Source organism: Anopheles marshallii, chromosome 2 (assembly GCF_943734725.1).
Source record: "Anopheles marshallii chromosome 2, idAnoMarsDA_429_01, whole genome shotgun sequence".
Taxonomy (NCBI): Eukaryota; Metazoa; Arthropoda; class Insecta; order Diptera; family Culicidae; genus Anopheles; species Anopheles marshallii.
The window spans coordinates 12564403-12581106 of record NC_071326.1 but is presented as its reverse complement, the minus strand read 5'-3'; the positions used below and the strand labels follow the sequence as shown (position 1 = coordinate 12581106).

Here is a 16704-nt window from a genome sequence, read left to right as displayed (position 1 = left end):
AACCATACTACTGTACGAAACCTTTCAGTATATCCTAATATCCACATTCATTGAGTTCTATCTAAAACACGGCAAGAAAAAAAAGCTTCTTACGGCCCCCAAAGTATGGAGCGGCGTATGATTTGATCATATTCCGAAAAATACGTCAAATATATGGGTAAGTTACATCTGCATGAAGTTCGATCATCTTTCTAAAAACGATCCTCACTCATACACTCACCACACAAGCAACACGCTTTTATAGAAATGCAGGATGGCACCGAAATGGCTGAACGCGGGCCGTGTACTCTCCCCGTGCCTTACCTTCCGTCTTTTCCACCAGCGATGTTCTATACAAGTTTTACACCGGGCTTGGGATAGCCTAAAAGAAAAGAAAATGAAATTGAAGATAATTCCAATGCCTTCACATCATTACCGGATACGTTTTGCAGCCTTTCACAGCAGCCAATTATTACAACACTAGTAATACACCAATACAACAGGCTTGGGTTGGTGCTATATTCGTGCAATTTACTGTTCCGGAGACATTGCGCTAGAAAATTGAAAGATTTTTTTACTAACAATACACTTCGTGAACAATCTGCAACTACGGTAGAGGACGTGGGGCTTGGTATCGTAGGACGACGCCAGAACCGTTTTTTTCCATTTAATTATGACCATACGCTGCTGACATTGCTAACCTACTGTATTTTGGGGAAGAGTATAAATTCTGGTACCGCTGAACAGAAGAAATTGCAAAACAAAACTGTATAGCTACCTTTACGACGAATTTGTACACATTCGCTCCTGGACAACGCTAGTGATGAACGCTGAATAGAGTAGAATGATGCGATATGCTTGACTTTATCCATCCAACTACGCCGCACTGTGCTTGTGTCAGTGCTACAGGCATTTTCACTAGAAAACACGAGCAGAGCGAAATTGAGCGTTTCTTTCGTTTGCCTGTGTGAGTGAAGCCCACGGTGAGGCATTGATGTGTGGGTTATGTTTTGACATTTCCTTGACAACGTACAGGTTTCGCATGTGTGGCGGCGCGCAGGAATTAGTAAGAATATACCTTGATCTCATACCCATCACATCACAGTAAGCGCCATTTTCAATTCTTTCTTTTTGCTTCCGAACTCCAACTTCCCATGAATTTGAGAAATTAGCAATTCGATATTTCAAAGAGTAAAACAACATTATTACGTTTTTTGTCTTTAATTATTAATGCTTTATTTATTTGTAGTTGATTTTGTTCTTTGCTGCTCTTTTCAATTCGTTGCTGTAACCTGTAACAATCTATACGCATCGGTTACCGGGGATTTAGAAATACAATGTAAATGATGCTCTGTTACTCTTCCTAAACAAAAACCGTGCCAACTTCGAACAATTTGATATCTCGCATCACCTCTATCCGTATGAATAACGCCCTTTACAGGATATCTAACCATTGCTCAAACAAATACACATTATTTAAAAAAAAACTCACACAACTACTGAATACCAATAGCCGGAAAAGAATATAGGTAAAATAATTATAGTAGTGTTTCAGCGTAACCGTGCGTTGGGTGGATTTGAGTCTAGAATTTTGCGGCACGCAACGCGCTAGAAATGTAACTAACCAAGTAACACACGGAACATGTAGATAACGTCCGAACGTTTCGTCTTAATAGAACCATTGTAATTAATCTTGATCCGGCTCAAGGTCTGACCGGGAGCGCAATTTTTCCTGACACTTCTCCAACGTGCTGCGGAATTCGGACGCCAGACTTTCGTTCTTGAAGCGAGCAGCCAACTGTTCCAGCTGGCCGGGCGATTCGGCATGATTCATGGCACCCCAAACGAAAGCTTTGTCGGAATTGTTCATCGGCGTAACGGCAAGATCTCCAGTGATGGCATGGTTCAGCACGAGTTTGAAAATTTGTTCACGGCGTAACAGCAATCGATAGGTGTTTCGCACTGGATGGTGTAAAATTTTCAGTTCACCGACACCTATAAAAATGGATCAAACATAAAAAATTTACCCATTGGGTGCTGCACAGTTGGTCCTAGTTGGTCGAACTTACCTCGTTCTTTCCATTCCTTCGTGGCCGAATCATATCGATACAGCTTGGCACGTTCACCAAAGAGCTTTGTTTCCTCCTCTTCGCCCGTGCGCACTTCGATCTCGTCTGGTAGTTGAATGACGGGTGCATAGTACGGATCATAATTCTCATCTCCACCACCGGTTGCGCCATCTTCACCACCCGTCGTTCCGTCTTGCACATTGCCGTTGCTCGTCTCCGTATTGTTAGCTCCTCCATCCGTACTGCTGTTTAGCTTGGCCGAAGCAGAGCGCGAAAAGAAATCTTCCTTCACGGTTAGCCCCACGAATCCTCCAGCCGGTTTGGTACCGTCTTCCGTCTGCTTCGTCACATTGCTAAAAGCCGGACTATTACTGCTAGCCAGCGTCGCAAAGCTTACACTGTCATCCATTTTGAAAATTGATGGAGCATCGCTACTGTTGTTCACGGCACTGTTGCCAACAGGTAGCGTAGTTTGTTTGGCTAAGCTGCCGAAAGTGAAGCCACTGCCACCACCAAACACGGGCGGAGTTGAACCAACATCACCAAAGGCGACACTGCCGAAAGGAGTCGTATTACCAGTAGCATTTACTGGTGTGGTGTTACTACCGCTGGTACTGTTTGTCGTCGAAGTGTTGGTGGTATTCGTGCTCGAACCAAAAATGTTACCCCCGGAGAAAAAGTTCGTACCACCGCCTGTTGACCCGAAACCACCACCTGAACCGAAGCCACTGACCGATGATCCAAAGAATTTTCCTGTTCCTTCTACCACCGGTTTAACTGATGACGGGGTTGTAGTAAGGGATGCGGGTTGCAACAGAGGACTGCTGCTAGCTTGTTTAGCGGTAGCAACAAGGGTTTGGGAGTCTTTTTTATCATCAACCGTGGTAGATGTTACTTGCGCACCGGTTCCAAGCGTACTACTAGCAGGGGGCGTAACGAACGATGTTTTCGGTGTAGTATTAAGTGATGCGGAAAAGATCGATCCCCCGGAAGCAGCAGATCCGATCGCAGTAGAAGCTAAAAAAAGAGACGCATACAGAAAGTGTAAATACTATCCTCACGATAAAACGAATCATATACATAGATTACTTACTTCCAAAAGCAAACTTTGTATTTGAACCGCTCGTAGGTGTTTGATCCGTCGTTGTGGAGGATGGTTGTCCACCGCCGAAAATGGACGTTGCAGACATGAACGGCGAAGATGATGACTTTTGTTCAGCGGACAAGAATGTATTGGTCGCACTAACGGCAGTACCACCACCAGTAACCGAGGGCACTTTAAACGATAAACCCGAGAACAAACCAGCCACGGGAGCAGCTGGTACCGTTGCATTTGTCTTGGTTGCATTATCTCCACCGAACATTTCCGAAGGTTGAACCGGAGCCGTCGCTGCAAATGATACCTTCTTCGGTGAACTACTCATCAGCGCCATAGGAGGTAACGGTTTCACGGTTTTAATATCGATCGGTAGGGGCGCTTCCTCGGTTTCGGCCGCCACCAGCTGCTTCACTCCAATGGTCGGAAAAACGAAAGCATCCGAATCACAACCACGACAACCGGCACAGGGAGTTGACGAACATTCGAAAAAGTTCTCCGGCAACTTCAGTTTCTGAGCCGTTTCGCGCTCGGTTAGTGAAATGTCGCTCAGTTTGGAAAAGTTTAATGCTCCGATCGGTGAGCTGGTAGACGTGATCGTGGTGTCGTTAAGCGTTGGTGATGTGATTTTCGTGTCATCCTGCGCACCCACCGTAGAAAGGTTCAATTTTCCGCTTAGCGCGTCTGTTATCGCGTCCCGAAATTCTTGCGCAATGTCACTAGATTTAAAGCGCAAACAGAAGTTCATGATCTCGAAGTTGCCCTCGGAGAAGTCGTTTGCCACGAACTGCCATGACTTATCGTCCTTTTTCGTGTAGCAAATGTCATCGGTGAGTGCATGATTAAGACAAATCTTTAGTACCTGCTCACGCCGCATTACCACTCTAAAGCAAAGACACACAACAAAGGGAATGATAATCAGTAAACGATCAATTCCACGGGTTAATAAGGGCTTGTGGCTTACCTCAGCTTATCCGTTACTTTGTGTTTTAGGATCTTCACATCACCGATGCCACGCTCCTTCCATTCAGAGCAAATAAATCGATAAAGTTTGGCTCGGTGAGCGTACAACACATGCTCGTCCTCTTCACCAGTTTTTACCTCGACCTGAAACATAAAACAACATATGAGAACGTGCGCACATGCCTGGAACACACCCCAACACTTACCTTATCCGGTAGAGGAATAACGGGTGCAAAATAGGTATTGTTTTCCTCCTCCGTAACACTGTTTTCACCGGCGGCGCCATCATCCTCAACTCCATCCCCATCGCCACTGAGCGTACGGCCAGGGGATTTTGGCTTGAATACGAACCCAAAGGTTGCTTTTTCTGGTGGATCCAGCATGCTAATTGCTGATGTGGCGGTGCCTTGTCCATCACCGCTTCCGACGGTCTTTGACGCTGTGCTCGGTGTTAGCTTCGAGCCGAACGAGAGTCCCCCCGCTGGTGTGGGTAGTTCGAATTTGAAAACGGGTTTCTCCGGTGTAGCAACGACAGTGCTTGCTGTAGCTGAGTTTGCAGCTGTGTTTTGTAGTGGTTTCAACGGACTTCCGAACGAAAATCCTCCTCCAAAAATTGGTTGTTGCGAAAGGCTGGGCGTGGTAGTTGTACTAGCGACTGTCACTGTTACCACCGATCCGGTAGTGACATTAGAGGCTGTTACAGGCGGTACGCCAAAAGTGAAACCACCACCTGCAGCAAAACTAATTTGGGGCATTGTTTCGGCCGCCTTCAGCAGCCCGCCGGCAGAAGATGCTCCGCCTGCTGACTTCTTCGGAACCGTATCATCCTTAGGATTTTCGCAGCTTAAACAGTACAACACGTCTGCTCCGTTCGAGAGATAGCAATCATTACAATTCCATGAACCCGGCTTCGGTTTGAATTGTTCGCCAAATCCACCGGAACCGGTAGTGCCACTTTTTGCCGGTGTTGAAGTAGGAGCCGGGATAGGCTTAATTGGTTGTTCTTGCGGTTTTTTTGCACCTCCGCTAGCGACAGTAGCAGCATTAGCAGACCCGAACGTAATCGGTGTTACCGTTACCGTGGATGGAGGCATACCGAACGTAAATTTATTGCCTCCTTCCTTCGGTGGAGCAAGATTACCGAACAATCCTCCGGACAATGTAGCTTTTTTTTGATCGTCTTTCTTCGTTGGGTCGCGCGGTTCATTGCACGCGGCGCATTGAGTTGCATCGGCCTTATTGCTCAAGTAACATCCGGGACATTCCCAGCTTCCAGACTTCGGTTTGAACAGATCGCCGAAACCAAAGCTAGAAGTTGGCTGAGCAGCAGGGGCTGAGGCAGATGCACTGGTGAAGCATTTATGTGCGGCCGTTAAGAAACGATCGCGATCGTCAGTGGTTTTGAAAAGCGCCATAAAACTAATCGGTCCTCCTGTTGTGGGATACGCAGCATCTTTTGGGACGGTCCAACTGCAAGCGTTTTTGTCCGTAGCTTTAATCTGTACATCCTTGCTTAAGACGTGGTTTAAATAGACAGTGGTAGGTCTTTCACTGTTTCGCATTAGCAGACGCACGGTTTCCGCGAAAGTGAGCAGCCTCATTTGTCCATTGCTGACTGCACAATCCATCCACATGCCAGACTCCTTTTCCTTACGCTTCAAACCGTTTACGTTAGCTTCGTGGACACACGCGAAATCACGCTCTTCGAAACCGAGAGACACACCCGACAGTGCCCCAAAAATATTGCCGAATGGAACAGAGCCGGATCCTGCATTGCCCGTTTGAGTTTGCGCTTTGAATGTGAAGGACGAGAACGGGCTCGGTTTATCATCGTTAACGACAGTTGGCGCCGTAGGGGCATCCATTGTTTTCGAGCCCGTTTTAGTGCTAACCACCGGCGGTGGTGTGTAGTTCTTTGCAAATGTGAACTCTCCGAAAGGTTTCGGTACGGTAGACGATGCCGACGCCGGTGTAGTGCTTGATGCCGACGACTTTGGAGTGCTGCTAAACGCAAAGCTTCCCGTTGTTGCCGGTGGAGCGGCTGAAGCCGTGCTCTGTTGATGGCCACCATCAGCCCGCAGACGTGTTACCTCGTCTCGCGCGGTGATGAACGCATTATAGAACTCGTTCGCTAAAGCTGCAGTGCCAAATCGAGCACAGAACGATTCCTTTCTCGGCTCCTCATCGGCAAAGTCCATCGCCGCCCAAATGTAACATTCCTTGCGCTTCTCCATTGGTTTGATGATCAGCTCGGGTGTGATGTAATGATTGGCGCAAATCTTGTGCACCTGTTCACGGCGCATCACAATGCGATATTTGCTCGGATCTGCCTTCGAGCGTAGTATCTTCAGTTCGCCCAAACCACGCTCTTTCCATTCGCGCTCAACCAGACGGAGCAGCTTCGAACGGCCGCTGAAAATTTGCTCTTCATCTTCCTCACCCGTACGCACCACAATTTCGTCGGGCAGCGGAATGATCGGCTGGAAGTCCGGACGCGGATCGTACTCAACGCCACCGGATACGTTCCTATCGTCATCGTCGTCTTCTTCAGCGGCCTGATTCGCATCGTTTGCCGCCTTGGCCGGGGAAATCATGTTAGCGAAGTATGAAGAGGTAAGTGCCGCGGGAGCAACGGATTTATCACCCGATGACGTTCCTCCTCCGCCAGCCAGCAAGATCGAAGGCATCGGGAATTTCGTGTTAACGGTTACGGACTGAGCAGCGTCCGGTTTTGGCGCGTTATTATTGCCCGTTGTTCCCTGACCGATGCTGCCACCGGTATTGCTGTGTTTAATGTGTTGCGGTGGTATGGTAACGCTGTACGTTGGTTGTACTGCCGAACCTGTTGCAAGGGTAGAGCTGTTAACGCTTGGCGGAGGTGGTAACGGATCCGAGCTGGTAATGACCACGTTCACCGGTGCACCACCTTTCGCCTCTGTACTTGATGATAGATACGAGGGCAGAACATTTGACACGGACGGTGTGGAAGTAGGAGCATTGAACGTATTGTTATAAGTGTTATTCCAACTGCTAAGGAGAGCCGGTGTCTGGAGCGATTGCTCGATCGAAAGGTTTGCACCACTGTTGGCGGATTTGGCAGCAATGGACAATGCTGGTGTCGTAATTTGCGACATTGTCGGCGTAGAATGCATCATCGAAATCTGAGATTCGGATTGTGTTGGTAGGACAGTTTGCTGGAAGGCCGGAAGCTGGTAACCACCGGCAGCAGGAGATCCAGCGGCAGATACCAAAAGACTATCCGGATGATGCTGATAGGCGGCATTAGTATGCATTGGGGAAGCTCCCATCGCTCCGGCCATCGGGTGTCCGCGAGGGGTTAACATCGGCTGATGCTGCTGGGCCTGATGTTGCGACAGATAATTGGGATACGCATTGGCACCGTACAGATTGTGGTACGGTATACTGGAGCCAGTTTGCTGCGATGGTGCCATTCCAACACCACCCATGACCGGCGTGCGAACAGCAGCTGCTGCTGCAGCAGCGGCATGCTGGTACGCTAGTGCCGAGGCGGAATTCTGGAACTCATCCATGTACAAATCGTTCATCGCTTGCATAGCCGCTGCGGCAGCTGCTGCACTAACCGTCGCCGATTCGTTTGCCAACGGTGTCGATGTTGCCGCACCATTCCCTCCTGCCTGCGTCTCCGTTGGCTTGCGGAACATGTTTTCTTCGATCTTTACCAAACGGTCCTGCATGTCGCCAACGTCGTTGCGAATTCCCAACACGTCCTCCTTAACAAACGTTAGCGTTTCCATTATCTGGCGCATAAGTATCTCAAGATCGTTCGTTTTCGCCAAGCACATCGATGCGGCAGCCGTCGCGGTGGCCGCATCGCGCTCCGTAATGCTGCGCGATAACGAAGCACCACCCGTTCCGCCAGCGCTCGCAAGCCCAGCGTTTGTCATGGAGGATGATGTGAAAGACTGGAAATGATCACTCTCGTCACCACTCACTCCAACGCCACCGTTGGCCGATGTGTTCAAACTTCCGTCAAATGAATCGTTTGCAAACGACATACGTTTCATCTCGCTCTGCACAACGTAATTAAGCGGATGGTTACGCTCCACGTACGGCAACTCCAGGTAGCGCTGCGTTTGACGGATGCATTCACGAGCCCGCTCTGAGTAGAACTTCTTTGCCTTCAGTGGCGTCTTGTTCGATTCGTCCAGCTTTTTGAAAGCTTCCGCGCGGAAATATGCAGCAAACGGCAGCGGAATACTGCTGAAGTCTTGCGTAAACTCTTCATATCTACCGCGCTTGAAATAAACCGATGCCAGGAACGTGATGGCTGATTCCGCCAGCTTGACCGCCTCCTGTTGACAATCGTAAGACTTTACACCATACTTGAAGAACATTTCGGAACCGTAACCAACAGAACTACCGTGCGATTCCATGCCACCAGCGTACGATGATTCGTTGCGCATCTTCCACAGCAGCACGCCCGCACGGTACACGGACTCACTGCGGCTCTCAATGTAACGTCGTTCCTCAGGTGTGACCAACTTCGATGCACTTGCCCGTTGCACCAGTACTTGGCCCAACTTCAACAACACAATAACATCGCTTAGCGGGGCGCCGGTGCCGCGAATCGCTTGTAAACCATGCTGCAAGAGTTGTCGTTGCTCGGCTACACTGTTTGCAGCGTCCTTAGCTGTGCTGCTCTTGATCAAATTGTACGCTGCACTCCACCAATCGATCTTGTTGTCCTCACACAGTAGCGGAGTAAGATTTGCCGCCGGTAGAAACGCCGGCCGACCCTGTTGCTGGGTAATTGGGCGTTTATTATCCAAGTTGCTCTGCGCAACCAGAACGGAACAGTACAGGAACGAATCCATATCCAGCTGGTTCAACGTTTCCAGATTACAGTTGTCAAGGTTGTTGGTGGAAAAGTTCAACCGTGGAAACGCATTGCACCGAAACTCGGCTAAATTGTCCGTCCCAATTACGAGGCCTAGATATACGAGATATGGCAGCGAGGAAGGATACAGCGATTGGGCGAATTCTACATACAGATTGACTTGTTCGCGTTTAGGCAGCACGTACTGCGGTTCACCGAAAGCCACACCGTCTTTCACAAAATAAGCCCCGGCTGCAGATTTAGATGATATGTCGCCGAAGGAATAAAGTGCGCGTGACACATTTTGGCGCCATCCAGGTTCTGAACATAGCTGGCGAATCTAATAAAAATAGAAAACCAAAAAAAGTATATTAACAATACACTGCACACGGAGCAAGTGATCCTCATTATACCTGATTTACGACATCATCCGCCGTTGTCCACACCTTTGTCTCGGTTACGTTTTGTATTTGAGCCAACACGGACACATCTGCGCCCTCCTCAACACACGACAGTATCGTACTGCCGGCCTGGCAGCACCGGAATGCCGCCTGTTTGTTCCAAAATCCCAACAAATTGCGTGCCATTTCACTGCTCTGCTTTAACCACGGTTCGTCCGGATTGGGAACACCACATTGGTAAGCCATCAGCAACAATGCTAGACACTTTTTGCTCGTATCCTTTGCCCGCCCTGCACTGGACTGATCTTGCGCGCCTTTAAACAGCAATGAAGCTGAGTAGAGAAGAAATTGACCCCGATAGTGTCGCAGATACACATCTGCCATCTGCTTTTGCGGAGCTGCATTGCGACCTTTCTCCGCAACCTGTTGCAAGGTTTGGTCGAGCTTGAACAATTTTTGTGCTATCTCCTTCAGATTACTTCGCTTGATCGTTTCCATCGTGGAATCGGCTAGCAGGTTTAAGTAAATCTGCCGGTCCAGCACGAGCGCCTGCAGCAGATAATAGTTCCAGTGCCTCTGATGCCCCGTACCATCGGAGCCGGACGATTCGGAGTATTTGGACAGCATGTTCGCTGCGCCGTTTGTCCATTCGCTTGATTGCATGAAAGGCTCGCAAAATTTCATCTCCAGCTCGAAACAATACTTGAACGCTTCGTCGAGCTTTTTCTCGTCAAGAAAATGATCCACTAGCCGAACGCGTAACAACGGATCCAACGGTCGGGCCAAAATTTCCTTTAGTATGATGTCCTTTACGAGCTTGTTGTCAGTGGTGGCGTCTTTGTTGGCTACCTTTAGCTTCAGGTTGAGTACCGCCTCATGGTTGATGCGCTCCGATTCGGCCAAATCACACCAGTGCTTCGCCTTGGACAGGTGCTTGGACAGATTGTCGTCCATCAGCAACAGATTGCACACGTCCGTTATCAGACCGGTTTGCTTCGAATCGAGCTGGAGCGAACGTTGGTAGGAGGTAATGGCCCGATCGAACTTTTTTTGCTTTTCATAGCACTGACCAAGCAGTTTGTGTGCGGGGGCGCTATCTTCCTGCACCGACAGGTAACAGGAAAGCCAATGCTCCGCGCTCGCATATTCACTCAGCTTAAAGTACTGTCTCGCTACTGCCAGCCCGCGAAGATAGCGCTGAAATTAGATTGCGTGCAATGGAAAACAGTAGAATCATGTTGGCGGAACGTATTACGCATTTTTATTTTCCTTTGACCATGAATATATCGATCAATTAGCCGAGCGGTGGAATTGACACCAAGCTTCTACTGCCTCAATGCAATTTACCTAACCTCAATACTTTGCCTCCACGGTAATGCGCGTATATATACCGCAACTATCTGCTTTGTAGCACTGCTTATATCGTTGCTCGTGTTTGATATAAATCGACCAAACACACAAATGCCTGGCAAACATTGAATTTCACTCTTATTGCTAGAAAATTCAATCTACTCAACATTGTAACAGTAACTTTTCAAAGAAAAAAAAAGCGCAAAAAATGTATAGAGGTCTCTCCGAAAGACGCCTGCCTGCATGAACCAACCTTACCTCGTTTTCCGGCAGCTTGTTTAGAGACGTTTTCACATGCCGATCAATATCCTTTTTAGTCGAGAACATTTTTTTTTTCAATCGATTATCTTCCGATTTCTCAACAGACTGAAAGCATCAAGCCGCGCAGAGAACGTTCACGGCAACGACACGACGCAAATTGACACAGCTGTGTATGAGCAAAATTTTCAACCAAATTATCGCTTTTCTTAGGAAATTACTTGCACTTCCACCATGCACACCGAATGCAGAATGTGTAGTAGAACGAAAATTCACTGTCCGTTCGGTAGAAGCGGATAATAGACGCCTTTTCTTGGTAAAGTATTTTTTCACTAGAACGAGTTACAGCTTCTTCCTTCGCGAAAATAGGCGCCGGTTGAGGTTACTGCTCAAGATTTACATATGCACGGTAAGGTCGAACCGAGCATTTTGACATAAAGTGAAACCCCCCTCGGGGATGACATTTCGCTTCTGGAATTATCTGCATTTTGCCAATGTTTTGTTTCAAAGACACGAAAAAGTTTATAATAATATATTTGTTTATCTTTCGTAATGTTACCGTATTTAGCCACAATCTGCAGCAATATGCAATATGTAGAGAGTTGACTGTGTGTTAAGAATGTTATGTGGGTAGCTGTACTGCGAAGCCCACCTTGGATTTCATTGCCTCTATAAATCGCGGTGGTTGCACTTGCATTCCTTGACAATTGGTTGCATTTTGCAACGGATGATTGATAACAGTTTGACAGTTGTGCAGAACAGAATTTTTCCTTGCCCGTGTTTAATTATTTGCATTCTTCGTAACATTCAACAAAATTGATTTCTCTCCGAATCGATACCCCTCGGCAGTGACGCCTAATCCACGTTGTGTTTCGCGCAACTGTTGATCAGTGTTTAGCCTTAATCCTTCTCATTCACCGAAGCAATCTATCCTTATTTGGAGTAGTAACACAGCAGTGTCTGATCAGTGTGTCATTTGTTTGGAATTGTTCGATAGTTACAAAATGTTATTCTTAAAAAACTATTTGATTCGGCATTAGGATGGGGTAGGGTAATAGCAATGGTCGAGCATTCGTGAACCATGAACATCATTCCATGTGCTGCCTGCACGGTACGACACAGTTGAACGGCAGTCATCATTGCCGTTTGCTGTTCTTATCAAAATAACACCAAACGCACGGTTCAAGGAAACATCAAACGCCGTAAACTTCGTTCGGATCCTCTAGTACGATGGATGCAGCGAACAAGCAATACGCACTGCGAGACAGGGCAGAACTCTCGGCGTTCGTTAATCAACCGTTTAGAAACAACAGTCGCATTAAGGTACTTCTACCCACCGTTTGAATGACCTACATTCTTGCTGTTCTGTTCTTTACCGTTGTACCTACTCTGCTTTTTACAGTTCACCTGTTTCGATTGTTCACCGAAGTACTTCGTCTTTGGGGCCAATTCCGGAAGTCTTTATCTGTACGATCGCCTGTCGACTAGCTTTCTAGCCATCTTTCCTAGTCAATTGGGCACCATCGGGAAGGTGTCTATATCGCACAATGAAAAGCAGATCGCCGTTGGCAACCAAACTGGATCAATTGGTGTACTGTTGGAGCTGGAACCACCGCACGTTAAGGAGATCCTTAGTACCGAACTTGCGTCAACCACCGACGGTGATGGGCAACCGCTCGAAATGGCTGAACCCGCTTTCGTAACCAGCTTTTGCTGGACGGAGGACGATAAGGAGCTGTACTGTGGCGACTCACGGGGTGTTGTATCGCTGATACAATTTTCCTTGTTCATGGTAAGTAACGAACAAACTGATTTGTATAAATTGTCTAATATAGTTTTACTAATGCGTTCCAGGGTCGAAACATCCTCAACATAAGTCTGCATCCAGTGCTGTTGCTCGACAATCGTATAGTACAAATCGATCGCTACAAAGATCTGTTGTTGGTATCCACACTTTCGAAGTGTGTCCTTTGTAATACCGCGAGAGAGGAATTTAAACAGGTAAGAAAGCCAAACTGTTCGTTAACTCGCATACTCTGCGATAATGGCTATTCGTTATGGGTTCAATTGCAGATCGGTAACCGACCAAGAGACGGACAGTACGGGGCATCCTTTGTAATTGCACAACCAAATAGTAATGTCGGCTCTACAACTCCTTCTCCTCCACTCATGATCGTCGATGAGGAGGATGTTCGGATATTTTGCTCACGGCCCGGTAGTCGTCTTTGGGAAGCGGATCTCGAGGGAAACGTGATTCGCACTCATCAGTTTAAACAAGCAGCTGCTAATCGACGCCATAGGGAGTTGCAGTGTTTGCAAGAATCCAAACTAGATTTGGTTGGATCAACTGAAAATTCGACCGATGGTACGATGATGGTTGTGCCGTTCCAGGTGCTCTATTCAATTCGTCGGCAACTTCTGTTGGTGCACGATCGCTGTCAGCTGTTGATAATTGATCCTCTCCAGTCGAGGATTGTTTTGCGCACCGATGAGTTCACGGACATTACTCACGTGGCGGTAGTAGATGAGTGGATCTATCTGCTTACCGGGGAGAACCGAGTGTTTCAAATGCGTGTCGAAATCGAAGGTGACGAGGACCCACAGTCATCATCTGGTGCAGATGATCGCAGCTCGTATAATACTTCACCCCTGCAACCAATACTAGAATCGCGAAAGCAAAAGCAAGGTGTGTATATTCTCGACAGCATGCTGAACAACAATGGGAAGCAACTGAACGGGAAGGAAAGCCCTTTACTGCTATCCACGGAAGCAACCATTAAGGAAGCGCTTGTATCAGTCGTTCGTGGCAAGTATGGGCGTAACATTAAGCAAATGTTTATGGGATACGAGCAACATCAGCAGCACAATACACAAAACAGTACCCCAGTGCGACCGAAAACACTCAACCTAACGAAGATCTATGAACCGAGCCGTTCGAACGTGTTCACGAACGGAAATGGACATGCACTGCTGGCCGAGTTTGGCATTGAAGCAGAAGCGGAAGAAGATTTAGAATGCGATGATATGATCGAAGAACTGGTACGCACCCGCACCGGTCAAACACTCGGCCCAATGCCCAACGGTGATGGGATGAAGCTGCAAGGGAAAAAGAAATTTTCCACCTCACTGCTCGATGGGTACGAAACGTCGGAAGACGATGCGACGGTGCGGAACCTATACCTAATTTTCCGATCGTCCATCATTAGCAATCTGAACTTTGCTGATCGATACGCGAAAATATTTGACGATTACGACACGGAATCGATAGTGCGTTTATTGCGCAAGTTGGAAAATCTAATGGAGGAAAATGAGGAAATGAACGCGCGCGTTAAGTGTGTGCGTATATACTTTAACTATCTGAAACCGGAGTTGCTGTGGGAAATCGACACCGACTCGCGGCAGTTTATTAAGAATGGATTCATTCTGTGCAACACGACGGAACCTAACGATCGGGCATGTTTGAGCGGTTTGATGAAATGTTCGGAGTGTGGGTATTATCTGGAGGCGACAACAACGTGCCATTACCAGGAGATAGGAACCAGCCTGATGCAGTACTATTGGTCTCGCAAGGAGTACGACGAGTGTTTCGCGATGGTAAAACAAGTTCCTTACTTGTGGCGTACGATCACCCGTTACTACATTCAAGATCGGCGCGAGGATAAGGTGGTAGCATGCGTTTGGAACTTGGCCGATCGGGAGCTATTTGAACGAGCAGCTGGTGAGCTTCCCTTCCAGGTGGACCACTGGAGGAAGCTGTTTGAGTTAGTTGCAGCTTATCATCAACGATACGAGATGATCTGCTTGAGCTGTGATAAACCGTGCGCACGACCGTGTGAGAAGAATATGCTACAACGCGACAATACAGTAACCACGCTGCTCGACGGCGACAGGTTGGTTGCAGAAAAAGAAATCGAATCTCTGTTCCGACAGTGGAACTATTTGCTAGGTGTTGCACTATCGCACTTCAGGTCACCACTCGAACTGTTAAATTTGGTTCGGCATTACGCGGACAACATTCCTCGGGGAGCGATTGCTCCCAGCTTCTACATTCGATGTTTGCTGCTTGAAGCAAATTAAGATAGCAATGAATAACGGTTAACCCCCAATAGAAGGAAACAAGCTTACCTTTTGTTTATTTGAAATAATTGCCGATGGGCTCACGCTTGTGGACGGTAGCGAAAGATGTGCCCCGTGTACACGTAACGCTGGCGTTATTCGTACTTATATGTATATGCTTGCCATTGCCACCCGCCGAATAGTTGCTTTGCTGCTGCCGTTTTGTCTAGTTTATTCGGCTTAATGAAAGGTGAAAAACGAACCCTAATATGGGGTATTTGTAAGCTTCAACATGCACCACCACCTAGCCAATATTTAGCAAAGAAATGCAACTAACAACAACTTTAATAATGCCAAATATTTTATTGGACAAAAAACATAAACCGTTGAATAAATTTCGGGGTAATAAAACGTATTTTTTATGGAAACAACATAATTTTCTTAGCACAGCTGTAGCAAGGATGCATTTGATGACTCTTTGGCTCTTGTTCCATCCATCAGTGCTGCCCACTAGTTGTGGTTGTTTCTTCCCATGGTCGCGGGCCTCGTATGTTATCCCAATGCTCAATATCTAGCTTCTTCACCTTTTCGTACTCGCCTTCGAGGGTGACGTCCTCCTCCTTCTTCATGTTAATGCCGAACTTTTCCGCTTCCTGTCTCGTTAAGGATCCTTTCTTGGAAAAAGTGTACCTATCCAAATATAAAGAAAGAATAACATGCATAATATATAGGCGATATGTTCGTACTAACTTCGCTTACCTAAGCTGTGCAAACTGTTGCAAACCGAATGAACCGCCTATAATCAGCAGCAAAAAAGGGACACCGTATCGAAACGATTTTCGTCTACTATAGTACAGAAACTTTTGCTGTAACGAGTTCATGGTACCTGCAGCTTTTACAAAAACTCGAATTTGTTTACTACTCGCCAAAAATCTAATTCGTTTTCGGCAATATGTACTTTGTGCCGCCCGTACTAGCGGTAATATTTTGTAATCATGTTTTTTTCCACTACGCACTCGTTTGACAGTGAAAATTGTCATAATAAACATAGTTTAGTATCTCTACTTCTTTACTTCGCTTTGAATTGAGACGCGCAATTCTTTTCAGATATGTAGAAAGATTGGTAGAAATCTTGTAAGTATGTATTTTAATAAATCGAAAGAATGTTTATTAATTCCTTCCAATTTACAGTTCACGTTGCCCGGTCCATACCGGTCCCATATCGGGCTACCCAAACAAAATCTGTATCTCAATCGGGCGCAAAAATGTCACTGTCACACTGCGTTTGCGCCCCCACCTTTCCAAGCACATCACGTCGGCCACGGTCGGAGAACAATTTTTTTAACATCGAACTCTTCGAGACGGTGTGCCAAGAAATAAGTAAGGCAACATACTCGCGCTAACCGATTACACAGGACATTTTGGTGTTTGCAAGTGTAAAGTAGATTTCAAAACGTTCAACTACATCCAGTAGACAAACGCGCTCGATTCTACCGGGGGAAGTTTGTGGCCAGCGTGCCCATATCTAACCATCTTCCTTCGTGCTCAGGTGTGGTGATCGATGCCAAGTGAAAACGTAGGTTTTCACGGGAACACGGTAGCGCGTCCGAGTTGGTGTCAAAGTGTTTTCCCCCAGTTCGGTCCGTTTGCGCAGGATATCGGCACCATCGGGTA

At 47.1% G+C, this 16704-nt stretch overlaps 3 protein-coding genes across 3 annotated transcripts; 1 reads left to right on the top strand and 2 right to left on the bottom strand.

Annotated features, from left to right (window-relative positions):
- Positions 1-1666: 1666 nt before the first annotated feature.
- Positions 1667-11043, bottom strand: LOC128719338 (E3 SUMO-protein ligase RanBP2). The gene is made up of 7 exons (XM_053812962.1): positions 10975-11043; positions 9379-10563; positions 4314-9305; positions 4109-4251; positions 3142-4028; positions 2049-3065; positions 1667-1974 (listed from the first exon to the last, which is right to left on the bottom strand). The coding sequence occupies exons 1-7, from the start codon at positions 11041-11043 to the stop codon at positions 1667-1669; spliced, it is 8601 nt and encodes a 2866-aa protein (XP_053668937.1).
- A 1161-nt stretch (positions 11044-12204) lies between these two features.
- Positions 12205-15051, top strand: LOC128719964 (BLOC-2 complex member HPS5 homolog). Its single transcript, XM_053813606.1, has 4 exons — positions 12205-12297; positions 12377-12766; positions 12829-12975; positions 13048-15051. Exons 1-4 carry the CDS (start codon positions 12205-12207, stop codon positions 15049-15051), a joined length of 2634 nt encoding a protein of 877 aa, XP_053669581.1.
- Positions 15052-15527: 476 nt separating this feature from the next.
- LOC128707241 (cytochrome c oxidase assembly protein COX16 homolog, mitochondrial) lies at positions 15528-15911 on the bottom strand. Its single transcript, XM_053802192.1, has 2 exons — positions 15790-15911; positions 15528-15720 (listed from the first exon to the last, which is right to left on the bottom strand). The coding sequence occupies exons 1-2, from the start codon at positions 15909-15911 to the stop codon at positions 15528-15530; spliced, it is 315 nt and encodes a 104-aa protein (XP_053658167.1).
- Between the last annotated feature and the right edge of the window lie 793 nt (positions 15912-16704).